This window comes from Dasypus novemcinctus, chromosome 9, assembly GCF_030445035.2.
Source record: "Dasypus novemcinctus isolate mDasNov1 chromosome 9, mDasNov1.1.hap2, whole genome shotgun sequence".
Taxonomy (NCBI): domain Eukaryota; kingdom Metazoa; phylum Chordata; class Mammalia; order Cingulata; family Dasypodidae; genus Dasypus; species Dasypus novemcinctus.
In genome coordinates this window covers 118671116-118690320 of record NC_080681.1, presented here as the reverse complement: position 1 = coordinate 118690320, position 19205 = coordinate 118671116, and the positions used below count along the sequence as shown (strand labels likewise).

The following is a 19205-nucleotide window of genomic DNA, read 5'->3' as shown; positions in this document are numbered from 1 at the left end:
TAGATTCAGACTCAACTGCTGGGTTGGTGTTGATGGGACAGTGAATTCAAGAGGTGGGGTCTGGGCCAGCAAACCACGGTGCCTGAGGGATGACAAAGTAGAGGACAAAGCCAATATATAATTCTTAAGGAAGAGATCCTTTGACTCTAAGGAAGGGAGGTCTCAAGTTCTCCTAGGAAGAGGCAAGCCAAAAAGCATTTCGTAAGGATTCCCAATTCTTTCCTAGGGGCAGTTCTAATCTTCAATAGGGCTATGGATAAGCAGTTAATCCAGGGTAACTTTGTTTCTAAGACCAATTTAGAAAGATGCTTCTTTAAAGGTTGATTCATTCTCTCCACTCTCCCTGAAGACAGCAGGTGCCAAGATATATGGAATTTCCATGTGGCACCCAGCCGTTGCATAATATGCTGGAGAACACAGGAGGTAAAGTGACTACCATTGTCTGGGTCTATATTTTTCACTAACCCATAATGAGGAGTGATTTGTTCAAGGATAATTTTAGATGTTCCTGATGCTGTAACTGGGGCCAGAGAATTTGCCTCCACCCATCCTGTCAAATGATCTACAATAACCAAAACATACTTGAGCTGACCCATTGGGGGCATTTTAGTGTAATCAGCCTGAGTACTCTGGAATGACCTGAGGTCTGGCTCCCATCCCCCTCATTCTTGCCTCCTTAAGAGTAAAGGTCCATGCATCCAAAATACTTAAGAACCAGATCACGCATGGCCTGTACTACCCAATGACTCCCTTGCTGTAAGACTGATAATACCTCTCTCATCACTTGTTTATTCAATATTTACCTGTTATCCGGGAGGAGCCTCTTCCCTTGATCATCCAGCGTCGCTCCTAACTGCTCCAGCTCTTTCATCTCCTTTTCAGAGAACTTGGGGACCCTGAACTCTTCAGGAATGGAGGGTATCAGGATCATCACCTTCGAAGGGGAACTAAGGGAGACTTCCTAGCCTCTTCATCAGCTGACCTATTGCCCTTCACCTCAAACATATGACCTTTCTGGTGTCCGTTTTCATGCACCACTGATATTTCCCTGGGTAAAGTAGATTGGCCAACACTTGTTTTAATAATTCCCCATGGACTAGCCCTTTTTCTTTGCTGTTAATCAATCCCCTCTTTTCCCAAATTTTCCAAAGTTGTGGACTACCCCACAGGCATACTTAGAGTTGGTGTACACTATACCATCCTCTTCCTCCAATAATTTGAGGGCTTTATTTAATACATACAATTCACAAGTTTGAGCTGACCAATCATTGAGCAATTGGCCAGCTGCTTTCATCTCACAAGTTAATCCATCCACAGTTGCATAGCCCATTGTGCCTCCTCCCTTCTAGGACCCTGGAGGACCCATCTAGGAATAATTTTTCCCCCAAGTACAAGGGAAGGGCCCCAAGGTCAGATCGGACTCAGGTCTGATACTCAGGTCTAAACAGTCATGCTCAGGAGCCTCCTTTTGGTCAGGTCCCTTCCAAAGGAAAGAGGCCAGGTTTAGGCTATGGTCTGTTGTCGATACCAAGTCATTTTTTCCATTAGGATAGCCTCATACTTCAGAATTTGGGGATCAGTCAACCACTCTCCCGCATTCTGAGCACAGTTCTGACCTGATGAGGGTTCCTAACGACTAAGGCTCCCCTGAACGTCAGCTTCCTGCTCTCTTCTACCAGGGGAGCAGTTGCCGCCACAGCTTGAACACATCCAGGCCATCCCCTGGAGACAGGATTCACAATCTTGGAAAGGAAGGCTGTAGGTCTCCTTTGACCACCCCAGATTTGGGTCAGAACCCCCAAGGCTGTCCCATTATCTACTGTAACAAACAAGTGGAAATGTTTCTCAAGGGAAGGGAGGATTAGAACAGGGGCCTGCACCAGTGCACGTTTGAGCCCCTCTAAAGCCTCTATCTCCCCCTGAGAGCTTACATCTTCCTTCTTAAAGGGATGCTGAAGGATGATGGTCACTTTTGCAACTGCTTCCTGCTGGTTAGGAGCAGTAGGCCTTACCTGACAAGGTGTAAAATCCTCCTGCTAGTCTATCATGGTTGAAGGAAGACAACTATGGCACCCTGGGTGGAACTGGCTGAAATCCCCGTATGGCTAACAAGATGGAAGAAATAAGCTTAATTAGAATTTTGAGGATATAGGGAATCACTGAAAGGATACTGGGCCACACAAGTAGAAAAGGCCAGGTGCCTAAAGGCTGCAACGTCTAAAGGTTGATGGGTTTTATTTTGCAGGTTTTCATCAGAAATTGGTTTCCAGGTCCTAGTTGAGGAAAGGTTATCCATAGACTACCCTGAAGGGGTTAAGCCGAAGTGGATCCCAGTGAGCTTGTTTTCTGTTTCCCTCCGGGTGGGAAAATGCTTAGCCCTGGCAGGATGGCATGTGGGTTTGCCAGTCCTCTCCAGGATATGAATGGGACAGGTTTTAGAATAAGGGCTAGGAGGGAGAGTTAGATTAAGCATGTTCATTAACTACTTAGAAAATGAAGTTTACCAGGACCTTTTAACATGTTCAATATCTCTCTGCATATGATCTAGAAAAGATATCACCATAATCATCAAGCATATATCTAGAATAGGAGATATAGGTACAGTACTTAATACCAATGAATGCATAAGTTTCTTTTTGGGTTGCAATTAATAGATCCAAGGTCGACATTTAGAACACCATACAAGTTGCCGCTACATGGGAGCAGGCCATAATGCCAGTTATGGTTTAGTTCTACTCATAGCACTCTGGTAATCACTGCTCCACTTAGCATGTCCTTCACACAGCCAGCACCTGCAGCGCTGTTGACCCTAGGGAGAAGCTAGGATGGGAGGCTCCAGGATTCCAGCAGCCTGGTGCAAAGCGTCCTTCAGCATCACGGAGATTTTTACTTCTGCACCTTCACCATAATGACATTAATTAACAAGTATTTTACTTCAGCAATACAGATAGAGGCCCAATGGAATCAAGACTATCTTCCTTTACCACCTCTTTAATATGCAGATTGAGGTGGCCTTTGACAGTTTTGCCTGTTATGAAGCTACTTTTTGTTATTAAAATCAATTCTGTTTCTGTTTAATAACTTACTGGAATTAGCCATTCCAATATTTCAGTTTAAACATTGCTTTTACAAACTTCTTAGAACTATCCATAACCACATAGACAATAGTTGCTTCATCTCAAGACCAATTCTGCCTTCACAAAACACATTCCCTTGCTTAATGCTTCCTCCTACCGCACCTTCTGTAACTTGGCCATATGCGTTCAAGTTTTGTCCTATATACTTCCATCCTGATTTTATGAAAACCAGCCAAACAGCAAGAAACAGTGATATTTATAACCTAAACCTAACACACAGGTCCCTCCCCTGTTCCCCATTGATTGGGTACGTCAGGGGTTTCAGCCTATCCGAAACGTCTAAATTATGAGGTTCCACTCTCAGTCTCTGCTCCCACGCTCTGTACGCTCCGGCAGGCTGGGCAGCCTCGGCACCACTTTCTCTCCTGGCACACTTTTCAGATTTGGTGCCACTTTCACTATTGGCCCTGTCCCCACTTCTCACCCTTGACCCTTCTCGCTTGGCCCCACCCTCACTTCTCACCATTGGCCCCCCTCGTTTTGGCGCCACTTTTCAGATTCCTGGCACGCCAAAGCCGCTAGAACCCCTTTCCCTCCACCTGCGGGGTCTGGCTTCCCCTTTGTGAAAATTAAACTTAACCCCTTCCTACATTGAGATTCGGGCCTAGGTAATCAGAAGGATGGAGCTGCCGACGGTTGACACGGCAAAAGCGTGGGAGACAGGCGCTCTGTTTTAGGAAATGTTGAGTTTGAGAAGTCTATCAGACGTCTAGAGAAGAGAGCCATTTACTGGCTATTGATGGTTAATGTATCTCCAGTGTTCAGCAAAGACACTGGCCCTCCAAATAATATTGGTTGAGGGAAAGAGCAAAAATTTACTATAAACATTATATTTGTGTAGGGAAAGGTTTAAACAGTTTAACCGTGGCTATTTGGGGATCCGGATTTTTAAATGATTGTAACTTAGTTTTTTTCTCTTTTTGATGATCTGTATTTTATAATATCTCTATAAAGTAATTTAAATAAAAGGGAGACATTCATAAGGGTGAGAAACTGACTTTCTTCTGTTCTTTTGATAAATCCAACTCTGCCCTGTTTTTAAACCCTTGGGTTGTTTATAGGGTTTTATTTTGTTTTTGTTTTCCTTTATGAATAGGAACAGTGTGTACAAATTGTGTTCTTTTCTTTCGGAGTATTTCCTTATGATCTACTCCCAAAATGAGAAATAACAGGCTAAAAGATATAAAGATTTGTAGCTTTTCTTAAATACTGCCAGGTTGCTCTGCAGAAACACTGAACCAACTTAGTCCAGCAGGGAAAGAATGCTAGGCCGTCCATTAGGAAAGCCATCCCCTCCTAGGAGGTGGGTTTTCCAGTTTCACTCTGGAAGGTTGCTTATCAGCACTTGGACTGGCAGGGGACACACAAAGACTTCATGTGGGTCTTCATCCTTCTCAGGTGTGGGAATTGGCGTGGTCCATGCTGGGTACGAGAGACGCCTGGCCCATCACCTGGGAGCACACAGCACACCCTCGATCCTAGGAATTATAAACGGGAAAATCTCCTTCTTCCATAATGCGGTCGTCCGTGAGAACTTACGGCAATTTGTAGAAAGCCTCCTTCCAGGGAACTTGGTGGAGAAAGTAAGTACCTATCATGCCTGTGGCCAAGAAGTTTATGAGTGCGTGGGATGGCTAAGTGCCCTGAACTTTTATCTGTGAGCATCTCAGGCGTGAGTTTCGTTTTGAGCATGGCAAGATACATATGCATTACTTGTGCAAACTATATCATTGAATGAAGCCTATAAGAAGCTGAAAATTGAAAAGCTAAGTAAAGAGAATGAAATAATTTATTCCTGTTTATAAGTAATTTGCAGACCTCCCTATCTTAGGAATCTACCTAAAATTGCAGTGACTCTTTTCTAAACAAAAAAATCAGATCACGTGATAGGACAAAGGATTTCTTTCCAATTTGTGGATTTGTTCATGTGAAGGTATTTCTCTTATGAAAGTATTCAAATTAAATTACATTTTATTACATATTTAACAATCACATCTATAAATATCAAAATCCATGATATCAAGTGTTTTTGGAGATTTAAAAATTTATAGTGATGTAACAATCTGACTGAATTTCAGAAACAGGTTAAGCTAAAGAAACATCTAAATTTTTTTTTCCGGCACCTTGGGTTAGGAATCAAAGGAACTGGTAAAAGACTGCTGTTTTGCTTTAAATGATTCTTTCTTTTAACAATACCAAGGAAAGAGAACATACAGAATTTTCCACCCCTTTCTACATGTTCTGTTTGTAGACTCTGCCCTGTCAGGATCATTATCCAAAGAAGAAATATTTTTAGGGTTAGCTTGAAAGAAAATTGGCGAGGAGCATTGCAGGTTCCTAAAATGATTTGTAAAATGCCTGGGTTGAGGAGGCTTTTCAAGGCACCCCATGTAGTGAGTGATTATTTCTGTCCAATTTGTTGAGAGCTCATCCTGGGGAGTTGGGAGAGGCTTCCTGGCAAAAATGCCCCCTGAAAGAAGGTTGCTAGGTGAGGAAAGAGAAGTAAAGAATACGTTCCGGGCAGATGGGTCTGGAGACATGAAACAATCTGTGTGGTACAAAACGGTCATCAGTGAGCAGGACGGGATGAGATGAGAGGGGCTAATGGGAATCTCGCTATGAGGACTTCAGGGGGCCTCGGTGCCTCTCAAGGACCCCGTAGGCGACGGGGAGCCATCGAGGGCATTAGGCAGAGGAGTGGAAGGACCAGATTTAGGTTTTACGTAGATCACTCAGGACCATCACGCAATATGGAGAGAAAAATTTTTGTGAACTATAAAAAATTTCTAGATAGAAACTTAACTGATTTGGCCTTTAATTTGTTCTCTCCGCGGGATTATCTTAGGGCATTAACAGGGAAACACAAACAGCAATTTAGATGGCAATTAATGAAGTTATATAATGGTTAGACATTTTTATTCAAGTCATCTGAAAAGGGCAAGTGTTGCATTCTCTTCTGCAGGTTAATAGATGAAGAAGTGTAGCAAGAACCAACTTTGGAGGTTTGTTTTTGTTTTCTGTTTTTTTTTATAACATGGCCAGTAAGGATTATATTATGATTTCAGTTTGTAAGAGTGGAACGAATAAAAAGATGCAATCAGCATCTCTGTTTTTTTAAATAGCTTTAGTCAAACTAAAAAAAAAAAATAGTTATATGCATTTTTTTGTTTTTTTACCGAACAATCTTTTTTTTTTTTTTGGCATATTTGATTTTTTAAAATAATCTTCAGACTAGATTTAATACAGTTATTAAGAATTAAATATTGAAACTAACATCCTGTTTTCAATTTAAGGTTACAAATAAAAATTATGTCAGATTCCTCTCTGGCTGGCAGCAAGAGAATAAACCCCACGTACTTCTGTTTGACCAAATGCCAGCTGTGCCGCTGCTCTACAAGGTACTTTATATGCTTGGGTAATGGTTTGTATTTTCTTCTTCTTCTTCTTCATCTTTTTTTTTAATGGAAAGAGTAATCTCTGGGTTGAAACTTGTAGCCGTGTTGTACTTTTTGTAAGTATTCGTTTATCCTGTGGGAAATGATTGAAGATCAGAAGTTTGCCAGAACTACCATACCTTGAGCACTTGCTGATGCCGCTTACTGTGCCAGGACTTTATGAACACATAATAGCATTTAATCCCCCAGAAGAACCCGGATACAGAGGTATCATTCCTCTTTTGTAGGCCAAGGTGGTTGTGTAAACCACCCAAGGTCTTACTACAATTTGGGGAAGACACAGGTTCCCACTGAAGCCTGTCTGGCTCCAGAACCCGCCCTCTTGGCTGATGCCTAGTAGCACACTTCAGCAGTCTCGTTAGCACTGTGATGTGAGATAGGAGAGAAAAGTTCCTGCTTCACCAGTGGCATGCCCAAGGCTGCCTTACATGATTGGGACACAAGTAGTTCACAAGCAGTCCATGCCTCCCTCTCACTACCGTTCTTAATAAGACAGTTATTTTGCTTGATCTGTGAAAAGAAGAAGTAATCGTGTTTACCATTGCTGGTATCATTTTCGTGCATGGAACACCAAATTCCTAGGACTATACAAGGGTATAGAAGATGTAATGGTGTTCCACATGCTAGGTTTCATCTTCTCCCATCACACTCGGTTTGTAAGTTAGATTCTGTGCCGTCAATTCAATTTTATTCCTCTCTCTTATGCCCTAACAGTTGACTGCTTTTGCATACAAAGATTATTTGTCCTTTGGATACGTGTATTCCGGTTTGAGAGGGGTAGAAGAGATGACGAGGCAGTACAACGTCAATGTCTATGCACCCACCCTCCTGATCTTTAAGGAACACGTCAACAAGCCTGCTGCTGTTCTGCAGGTAGGTGAAAGTCCCCTTGTGCCTTTCCTTCAGGACTTACCTCCAGCCTTTGTGCACGGGAACTGCACAGTTGAACAAAGCAGGTGAGAGAGAAGAGAAGCTAGTTTTTAATTTCTTCCTTTAGCTTCACAAAAATTAAAAAATGAGCTTGTTTTTTACCTTACTTGGTCCTGTTCCACTTTAAAAAATCTTTTACTTTTGGGAAACGGACTTTGGCCCAGTGGTTAGGGCGTCCGTCTACCACATGGGAGGTCCGCAGTTCAAACCCTGGGCCTCCTTGACCCGTGTGGAGCTGGCCATGCGCAGTGCTGATGCGCGCAAGGAGTGCCGTGCCACGCAAGGGTGTCCCCCGCGTGGGGGAGCCCCACGCGCAAGGAGTGCGCCCGTGAGGAGAGCCGCCCAGCGTGAAAAGAAAGTGCAGCCTGCCCAGGAATGGCGCCGCCCACACTTCTGTGCCGCTGACGACAACAGAAGCGGACAAAGAAACAAGACGCAGCAAACAGACACCAAGAACAGACAACCAGGGGAGGGGGGGGGGAATTAAATAAATAAATAAATCTTTAAAAAAAAAAAACTTTTACTTTTGAAGTGCTCCTGTTGAAAAATCAACACTCTTATTCCAAAATAATTTACAGAAATGAATGAAAGATAACAAACAATAATAAAAAGGAATAAAAGAAAGCCATAGACTGAATCAGAGGCCATATAGATGAATATCTTTTCTTAAGGTGAGAGAAGTACTAAAAACATTGGGAAAAATCTTACTGGAAAATCTTAATAATTTGATTATAAATTTTTATGTACCTATTTAAAAATGTAAAGTTAAACTGGTGAAGTATTTACAACATACATAAAAAAATTTGAGGGGAGCGGATGTAGCTCAAGTGGTTGAGTGCCTGCCTCCCATGTACATGGTCCTGGGTTCAATCCCTGGTGCCTTCTAAAAAAATTAATTTCTAAAGAGCTCCTAATCAAAATGGTTGCACAACATTGTGAATGTACTAAATGCCAATGATTAGTACACTTTTTAAAATGCTTACTTTCTTTTGTTACATGAATTTCACCTTAATTTAAAAATATACTTTTAAAAAACTTTCTGAAAAAATGGATAAAGAATATGAACAAAATTCTGAGAAGAGATTCAAATGACTAATAAGCATTTTTAAAGATTAAATCTGACTCATACTCAAAAAAGGCAGACAACATTTTTTTCATCTATCAAATTGTCAATGCTAAATTAGCTCAGTAATGTCGAGGGTATAGAGAAACAGGCACTCTTTTGCCCTGCTGGGGGAAGTGAGCTTTCAGAAAAGCTCTTTGTTGGTAACATAGCAATTGCCTAGATTCATTCAGCAGGAGAGCAGACACCATCGGGTGCTGGGGATGCAGCAGGGAACAAAATTGGCAGAATTCCCTGCTGTGTCTCCTAGTGGGGAAGCCAGACAAGCCACATAACCTACCCTACTATAGAATATTATTTAGTGGTAAGAGATCAGGAGAAAAACATAACCAAAAAGGAGTATTGAGGAAGAAGGGTTGTAATTTTAAGACCAAACGGCTGAGGAGGGCCTGTTAAGAAGATGGCTCTTGATAAAGACTCTGAGGGAGGAGAGACTACCTTTTAGGAATCTATCTTAAGGGATGAGGAACTCAGACAAAGATTTAAATACAAAGATGTTAAGTATAATTCATAACAGCAAAAATGGGGAAAACTTTATCCAACAGTTGGATAATTATAGTTACATCCCAAACTGGGATTATTATATAGCCATTTAAAATGTAAGACTACTTAATGATGGGAAGAGTTTTCATAAAATAATGTTACAGAGCAAGCAAACACCAGCCCAGTTTTGTAATACAATGCATGTGTGCCTGGGCGTGCATAGGGAAAACCTGGAAATAAATGCATCAAAATGTTAATAGTGGTTATCTCCTGAAGGTTGAATTATATATTATTTTAATTTTTGTGTTTTCAAAAATATCCATCATGAACATGTATTATTTTCCATTTTTTAACGTTATTTTTTTAAAAATCAACAGGGAGACTAGAATGAGGAGTTCTGTAAAATCATTTATTTCATTCATGCAGTAGGTGTTTCATCGCCTGCCTACTATGTAGCAATTACAGAGCCAACCCTGACATCCAGAGCTAGTCTTTGCCCTTAAGCAACTCACCTTGGTGGAGGGGGTGGATTTATCAGCAGTTCCCATCCACTGAGATAAGTGCCTCCTTAGGGAGGTGAGATTAAAGAGCCTCTGAGAGCCGAGACTCCTTCCAAGGGCCTGTCTGTGAGACTGGAACTATCTTCAAAACAATAGTAAGAAGTTTTCCATCTTTTTCACTGCCTTGGCGTTTGCACTGATAGTCCAGAAGCAGAGGTGACCAGCGCCCTTGCATGCACAAAGGCAGGGGTGCCAGGCCGCCAGCGCATTGTGCTCCAGAGCCCTCCCAGAGAGAACAAAGAGAAACAACACTGATGTCACTTCCTTCTCCTGGTGAGGCTGTAGAAGTTAATCTTATTTAAACTGCAACCCTGGAGTTCCCATCTTTTTGGTGTTTTTAACGTTCTATGGGATGACTTGGGAAGCGCACGTAAAGCCCTTCCGCTGTACACCGAGTGCAAAGGTTGTCGTGACAGCAAGCATTTGTGCGATCCTTTAGCCCCTGAGTTGAACCAGCCACTTTATTCTTTATGAAACGTTGTTTTTGCTTGTTCTAGGGAATATCTAGATGTGAAATTACTGGGTCCTAGGATATTCAAATCTTCAACTTTACTAGATAATGTTTTCCAACGCAATGGTCCCATTTTACATTTCCAACAGTAGTGACAGTTGCACATCCTTGCCAACATTTGTCCAATTTAATTTTTCTAATTTGGATGACTGTGTAATAATGTCTCATCATGATTCTGCTTTGCATTTTTCTTAATTGCAAGGGCATTGTGCCTGGGCCTTTTGGAATGCCTCTTTTCTCAAGTGTTTTACTCCTTTTTAGTCTATTGGATTGTCTGCCTTTCTATTGATTGATAGGAGTTATTTTTAAGTTCTAGACTTGTTTTTTCTTTTTTCCTAGTTTTTTATCATTTATGTGTGTGGCAGATATCTTCACCCATTCTCTGGCTTGTCTTTTCAGTCTTTTTTTTTTTTTTAAAGATTTATTTTTATTTATTTAATTCCCCTCCCCTCCCCCGGTTGTCTGTTTTCTGTGTCTTTTTGCTGCGTCTTGTTTTTTTGTCCGCTTCTTTTGTTGTCAGCGGCACGGGAAGTGTGGGCGGCGCCATTCCTCGGCAGGCTGCTCCCTCCTTCGCGCTGGGCGGCTCTCCTTATGGGTGCACTCCTTGCGCGTGGGGCTCCCCTACGCGGGAGACACCCCTGTGTAGCACGGCACTCCTTGCGCGCATCAGCACTGTGCATGGGCCAGCTCCACACGGGTCAAGGAGGCCCGGGGCTTGAACCGCGGACCTCCCATGTGGTAGACGGACGCCCTAACCACTGGGCCAAAGTCCGTTTCCCCTTTTCAGTCTTTTTATGTTAACCTTCTGCTCTTGAAAATTATTCCCCCTCACCCGATGGCTCCCTCGTCTGTTTGCTCATTGTTTGCTCTCATTGTCTGCTCATGGTTTTGTTTTGTTTTCTCATTGTGTGCTTATTGTCTGTCTGTTTTTTTCTTTAGGAAGCACTGAAAACCAAGCCCAGGGCCTCCCATGTGTGAGGCAGGCACTCAACTGCTTGAGCCACAGCCGCTCCCCGAATTATTTATTAAAGTCTAATACGCACGTAGAAAAATACACACATCAGAAGCATAGTGCTCAGCGAATTGCCACAAAGTGAATAAGTCCATGTTAGCATCACGTGGCTCAAGAAATAGCATATCAGCACCCAGAAGGGCCCCTCTTCTCCCTCCCAACCACTCCCCCTCCTTGCCAAAGGAAGGCACTATCCTGTTTTCTAACACCAGACATTAGTTTTGGTTTTGCCTCTTTTTTTGTTTTTAAGAAGTGCTGGGGATCGAACCCAGGACCACGTACATGGAAAGCAGGTGCTCAACCACTGAGCTACACCCTCTCCCCAAGCAGAGTTGGTATTTTTGTTTGTTTTGTTTCTTTAGGAGATACTGAGGATTGAACCTGCAACCTCTTACATAGGAAGTAGGCGCTCAATCACTTCAGCCACACCTGTTCTCCCAGTTTTGCCTCTGTAATTTTTTCCCCCAATTTTTAAAAATTTATTGAACTATATCAACTCTTACATAAACATACATAAATAATAAGTATATAGTAATAGTTGTGAACTTACAAAACAAACACATAACATCATACAGGGCTTTTTTTTTTAAGATTTATTTTTTATTTATTTCTCTCCCCTTTCCCCCAAACTGCCCCCCCCCCCCCGTTTTCTGCTCTCTGTGTCCATTTTGCTCCGTGTTCTTCTTTGTCCACTTCTTTTGTCAGTGGCACGGGAATCTGTGTTTCTTTTTGTTGTCATCTTGTATGTCAGCTCTCTGTGTGGGCGGCGCCATTCCTGGGCAGGCTGCACTTTCTTTCGCGCTGGGCGGCTCTCCTTACAGGGCACACTCCTTGCGTGTGGGGCTCCCCTATGCGGGGACACCCGTGCATGGCACCGCACTCCTTGTGCACATCAGCACTGCACAAGGGCCAGCTCCACACGGGTCAAGGAGGCCCGGGGTTTGAACCACGGACCTCCCATGTGGTAGACAGACGCCCTAACCACTGGGCCAAGCCCGCTTCCCCCATACAGGGCTTCTATATTCATCACATCACCAATACCTTACTTATTGTGAAATGTTTTTAAGTAATGATGAAAGAGCATCCTCAAAATATTACTACTAACTAAAGTATCATATTTGGTGTGTTTTTCTGCCAGCCCACCCTATTATTTTTTTTTATATCATTTATACATGAACATACATAAACAATAAGTGTATAGTAACAGTTGTGAACTTACAAAGCAGACATGCATAACATTTTACAGTGGTCCCACATATCAGCCCACTACCAACACCTTGCATTGTTGTAAGACATTTGTTAAAAATTATGAAAGAATATCATCAAGATCTTACTACTTGCCAGGTCTTATATTTGGTGTATTTTTCTCCTAACCCACTCTATTTTTCTTTTTAAAATATTTTTATTACAGAAGTTGTGAACTTATAAAACAATCATGCATATGTGCAGAATTCCCGTACAACACCCTTTTATCAACACACCACACCATGGTGGAACATTTATTACAGATTATGAGATAGTATCATCAGACTATAACAACTAATCATCATCCATAGCATACATTTGATACATTTTTTCCAAACCCCCCACCATTATCAACACAGTGCATCTTTGGCATAGATGCTTGAGTATTACATTTTTGCTGCTAACCACAGTCCATAGGTCACTCCAGTTGTGTTTCCCCATGCTTCTCCACATTCCCACTACCCTGCGATAGTGATGTACATCTGCTCTAGCTCACAATTATAAAGACAGACATATAAACCAATGGACCTGAATTGATGGTTCAAAATACACCCTCACATCTATGGTCAGGTGATTTTTTTTTTAATTTATTAAAGTATATCACTCATACATAAACATACATAAATAATAAGTGTATAATAATAGTTGTGAATTTACAAAACAAACATATATAACATCATACAGGATTCATAACTCACCCTACCACCAATAATGTGCATTGTTGTTAAACCTTTTTAATTAATGATTAAAGAGCATTGTCAAAATATTACTACTAAACAAAGTATTTTTCCCCTAACCAATCCTGTTATTATCTTTATATCATTTATGCATGAACATACATAAACAAGTGTATAGTAAAAGTGTGAACTTAAAAAGCAAACATGCAGAACATCATACAGGAGTCCCATTCATCAACCCTCTACCAACACCTTGCATTGTCATGAGACGTTTGTTACAAATTATGAAAGAATATTGTCAAAATCTTACTACTAATCATAGTCCTTATATTACATTTGGTGTATTTTTCCCCCAACCCACCCTATTATTATTTTTTAAATATATTTTTTATAACAGAAGTTGTAAACTTACAAAACAATCATGCACATGTGCAGAATACCCAGACAACACCCCTCCATCAACACACCACAATATGGTGTGTCATTTGCTACAGATAAAAATAATATCATCTGATTGTTACCATGTCCATAGTGTACATTTGGCTCACATTTTCCATACTGCCTCAGTATCAACACAATACTTCTTTCGCATAGATGCAAGAATATTATATTGTTCCTACTAACCACAGTCCATAGGTCACTCCAGGTGTATTTTTCCAATGTTTCTCCACATTCCCAACACCCTGCAATAGTGATATACATTTGCTCTAGCTAACGAAAGACACTCTTGAATCTGTACCATCAACCACAATTCTCATCCACCTCTTGGTTTACTGTGCTATCCAGTTCCTAGATTATTCTCTAGCATTCTGTCAATTGTTATATATCAATTTATATAACAAGACTACCATTTTCAGTCACATCTCCATTTATAAACTAGCTGTTACTCACTGTGTGTTACCATCCACTCTATACATTTCCACAATTTTACAGTAAAGCTAATTAAAACTTCTACATACATTACACATCAGTAGTCTACTCAGTCCTTTTCTTGTCTCCTTTAAGAATCCACCACCTACCACCAGGTCTTGAAGATATTTTCCTATAATTTCTTCTAAAAGTGTTATGGTTCTTGCTTTTATTTTTAGTTTTTTGATCCATTTTGAGTTAATTTTTGGATAAGATGTGAGTAGGGGTCTTCTTTCCTTCTTTCAGCTATGGATATCCAATTCTTTCAGCACCATTTCTTGAATGGATTGTTCTGCCCAAGCTGTGTGAGTTCGACAGGCTAGTCAAAATTCACTTGACGATACTTGTGAGGGTCTGTTTCTGAACCATAAATTTGATTCCATTGGTCTATTGTGTCTGTCTTTAGGCCAGTACCATGCTGTTTTTACCACTATAGATAGGTACTATGATTTAAAGTCTGGAGATGAGGATTCACTTTTTCTTTTTATGATGTTTCTGGCTATTCAGGATTCCTTACCCTTCCAAATAAATTCAATGATCGTGTTTTCAATTTTTTCTTTAATGCTGGTGGAATTTTTATCAGGATTGCATTAAATCTGTATATCAATTTGAGTAGAATTGACATCTTAATGTTATTTAGTCTTCCAATCCATGAGCATGGAATATTCTTCCAGTTATTTAGGGCTTTTTTGATTTGTTTTAACATTGAGTGGCAGTTTTCTGAATACAAGTGCTTTACATTGTTGGTTAACTTTATTCCTGACTATTTGAGTTTTATCTGTCATATTTTATTTTCACCACTCTTTTGATACTTTTAGTTACTTTTATTGATATAGCCTTCATTTCTAGACTCTCTTCTAGGCCCCTCTCTCCAGTCTCTTCTTTTCAGGTTCTAGCACACCCTTTAGTATTTCCCAAAAATCTAGTCTCTTGCTTAGAAATTCTCTCAGTTTCTGTTTATCTGTGAATATTCTAATTTCACCCTCATTTTTGAAAGACAATCTTGCTGGATATAAGATTCTTGGCTGGAAGTTTTTCTCTTGTAGTATCTTAAATATATCAGACCACTGTCTTTCTGCCTCCATGGTTTCTGGTAAGAAACAGCACTTAATCTTATTGGATATCCCTTATATATTATGCTTTGCTTTTCTCTTCCTGCTCTCAGAATTCTTTGTCTTTAGCACTTGACATTCTGATGAGTATGTGTCTCAGAGTTGGTCTATTTAGAATTTTTCGGATGGGAGTACGTTGTGCTTCTTGGACATGGATATCTATGTCCTTCAATAGGATTGGGAAATTTTCTACCATTATTTCTTCAAATATTCCTTCTACCCTTTTTCTCTTCTCTTCTCCTTCTGGAACACCCATGACACATGTTTACACACCTCTTGCTGTCGTTTAGTTCCCTGAGGCCTTGTTCAATTTTTTCCATTCTTCATCTCTTCTTTTGTATGTTCACTTTCAGAGACCATTTCTTCAAGCTCACCAGTCCTTGCTTCTGCCTCCTCAAATCTGCTATTATATGATTAATGTTTTTAAAATTTCATTTATTACACCTTTCATTCCCATAAGATCTGCTATTTTTCTTTGTATGCTTTCAAATTCTTCTTTGTGCTCATCCAGTGTCGTCTTAATATTCTTAATCTCTTCAGCCATCTCATTGAACAACTCCTTTATGTCATCTGGAGCTTATCTTGTTCCTTTAACTGGGCCATATCTTCCTGTTTTTTGGTGTGGATTGTAATTTTTTGTTGGTGTCTTGGCATCTGGTTTACTAGAGTATTTTTTCTGGGTGCAGTTTTTCTCTTTAGTTTAGGGTTTCCTATCCTTTCTCCCTTGCTGGTTGTGCAGTAGGAGCCAAGCATGTATTTGGTGCTATAAGCTGTGGAGGCTCAAGCTGCCCTCATTGTGCCAGGGAGCAATGAAGCTTCTCCCAACTTTCTCCCTTGCCAGGGGTAGGGACAGAGTCACAGCTGTGTGGAATAATCCAAGTGCAGGCTTAGACTGTAGTTGCCCAGAGAGACTGATGAAGCTTCACATCCCTTTCTCCCTTGCCTGGGGCGGGGATGGTGCTGCGGGGATGGTGCTGCAGGTATGGGCAGCAAGCTATGCAATGTGGGTCCAAGATGATTGCAGTTGCCCTGGTAGACTTCTGATTTTCAGTCTGTGCCAGCCAAAGTTATCTGCAGTTACGTGTATAGGCTGGTACAGGGCTCCTCAGCCTCCTCCCTGCCAGAGGCGGGGCTGAAGCCTAGGCGGGCTGCAGGCTGATCTGTGTGAAAGAAACTGGTTCCTGCTCACACTGAGAGTTTCAGTCAGCCTGGCTTCCCCTCAGGCTGGGGCGGAGTCAGAATGGTGGCCACTGGCCTCTTTCTGACTTGGGCTGGTTTACACCCCGGCTGTTCCCAGGGTTATCTCTTAGCCAGCCAAGTCTCCCAATCAGTAGCTGAAATCAGCAGCCAACCATCTCCTCCTCCCATTTCTGGGAAATGGAGCTTCCAATTCCTGTCACAGAACAGCTCCTGGGGCAGCTCGTGCTGCCAGAGCAGGATAATCACCGGCCAAGCAGCAGAGACCCCCAGAGAGGCTGGCGCAGGTCCGGCAGCTTCCTTCCTGCTGGAGGTGGCTCTGGGGCCTAGACTAGAGCTGCAAATCTGATCTGGATGGAAAGAAGCTGGTCCCCACCAGCACTATGATTTTCAGTCCGCCTGGCTTCCCCTTGTGCTAGGCGCAGAGTTAAGATGGTGGCTTCTGGCCTCTTTTCTGACCTGAACAGGCTCAAACTTTAGCTGTCCTCAGGATTATACTGTAGCCCACTGAATTTACTCATCACTAGCTGAAGTTGGTGCCCAACCGTCTCTTCCCCCTCCTTTTGGGGAAGTGGAGCTTTCAATTCCAGCCGCGAAACAGCTCCCAAGGCAGTTTGTGCCTCCAGTGGAGGATGGGCACTGGCCTCCAGGGCATGGAGTGCTCTACTTACGAGTCTTCTCTGCAGATGGGCAGCCTCCTCCTTCCATTCCTTCAAGGATGTGGCAGGATGCCCTTCTGGTCTTCTGGAGCCCCCAGACAGGTGCTTCAGCTAGCTCCAGAGAGCTCTGGGTGTTTACTAACTGCCCTGTAGCAGGAGCTGACTCTGGGAGCTCCTTACTCCACTGCCATCTTGCTGGTTCTTCTGGTCAAGTGACTTTGGACAAGCCTGTCAAACCCACCCAGCTTGGGCAGAACAGTCCACTCAACAGATGGTTCTGAGAACTGGATATCCATAGCCAAAAGAAAGAAAGAGGACCCTATCTCACACCTTATATAAAAATTACCCACCAAAAAAAGAAAAATTAACTCAAAATGGATCAGAAACCTAAATGTAAAACAAGAACTGTAAATCCTCTAGAAGAAAATGTATGAAAACATCTTCAAGACCTGGTGGTAGGTGGTAGATTCTTAAAGGAGATAAGAGGAGGTCTTGTTGAATTTTATACTAATGGAGTCATACAGTGTGTGTCTCTTAGGTCTGGCTTCTCTCAACATTAAGTTTGCAGGACTCATGTGTGTTGTTATGTAGAGCTTTAGCTTGTTCATTCTTGCTAGTGAAAAGTACATGATAGGGGAAGCAGATTTGGCTCGATGGATAGAACATCCACGTACCACATGGGAGGTCCAAGGTTCAAACCCAGGGCTTCCTGACCCATGTGGTGAAGCTGGCCCATGCGCGCAAGGAGTGCCATGCCACGCAGGGGTGTCCCCCATGTATGGGAGCCCCACACGCAAGGAGTGCACCCAGTAAGGAGAGCTACCCCACATGAAAAAAGTGCAACCTGCCCAGGAATGGGGCCGCACACATGGAGAGCTGACGCAGCATAACGCAACAAAAAGAGACACAGATTCCCGGTGCCACTGACAAGAATATAAGCAGACAAGAAGAACACATAGAGAGCAGACAACTGGGTGGTGGTGGGGGGGAAGGGGAGAGAAATAAATTTAAAAAATAAATCTTTGAAAAAAAAAAAAAGTACATGATAGGAACATGCCACAGTGTTTGTCCGTTCTGTTGTTGATGGACATTTGGGTTCTGCCAGTTTTGGGTCATTTGACCAATGATGCTATGAGGATATTCAAGTTCAGAGTTGTTTTGTGTTTGTTTGTTTGTTTTTTTTTTTTTTTTAAAGATTTATTTATTTATTTAATTTCCCCCCCTCCCCTGGTTGTCTGTTCTTGGTGTCTATTTGCTGCATCTTGTTTCTTTGTCCGCTTCTGTTGTCGTCAGCGGCGCGGGAAGTGTGGGCGGCACCATTCCTGGGCAGGCTGCACTTTCTTTTCACGCTGGGCAGTTTTCCTTACGGGCGCACTCCTTGCGCGTGGGGCTCCCCCACGCGGGGGACACCCCTGCGTGGCACGGCACTCCTTGCGCGCATCAGCACTGCGCATGGCCAGCTCCCCACGGGTCAAGGAGGCCCGGGGTTTGAACCGCGGACCTCCCATATGGTAGACGGACGCCCTAACCACTGGGCCAAAGTCCGTTTCCCCAGAGTTTTAATATAGTTTATTATGTCAATCTTTTCTATGTTTTTTTTTTAAGAAATTCTATAGAGATAAATTCATATACCATCAATCCATCCAAAGTGTCCATTGTTTACTGTTTAAAACATCCTTCTTTACACCAAGGTAATAAAGATGTTCTTCTCAAGGAGCTTCTGAAAGATTTATATTTACATACTTTTATATTTAGGCACTTTAAATTATCTGAAAATACCATTGATATTTGGTAGAGCAAATCCTTTCTTTAATTTTTGGATTTTGGATGTTTTCCCCCTTCAGAAAGAAGCATCTTGGTATTTTGTACTTTTTGTACACATTTTGAGTTGTCGGTCATGTTTCACCAAGACAAACCAACCATTTTCATTGGGTTTGTATTGACTCTGTAAATCAGTTTGGGGAGAATAGACATCTTAACAATCTAAGAACATCATATATGATACATCTTTCATTTGTTTACATTTTCTGTAATGTATCTAAATGTGGCTATAGAATTTTCTGTAAAGATCATAAATATTTTTTCAGCTTATTTCTAGGTACTTCATATTTCCTATACTATTAAAAAAGGTGTTTCTTCTATTACATTTTCTCTTTGCTGGTATTAATACAAATTGATGTTTTGATATTGACTTT

At 41.8% G+C, this 19205-nt stretch overlaps 1 protein-coding gene across 2 annotated transcripts in view; it reads left to right on the top strand.

Moving 5' to 3' along the window:
- DNAJC16 (DnaJ heat shock protein family (Hsp40) member C16) overlaps window positions 1–19205 on the top strand; it is a 58843-nt gene that overhangs the window by 17695 nt on the left and 21943 nt on the right. For both annotated transcript variants that reach the window (XM_012530524.4, XM_004472168.3), the window contains 3 exons: window positions 4536–4720; window positions 6431–6535; window positions 7307–7465. In XM_012530524.4, the coding sequence (XP_012385978.1) occupies window positions 6509–6535; window positions 7307–7465 (186 nt within the window). In that variant the 5' untranslated portion in view covers window positions 4536–4720; window positions 6431–6508. The remainder of the gene's footprint in view (window positions 1–4535; window positions 4721–6430; window positions 6536–7306; window positions 7466–19205) is intronic.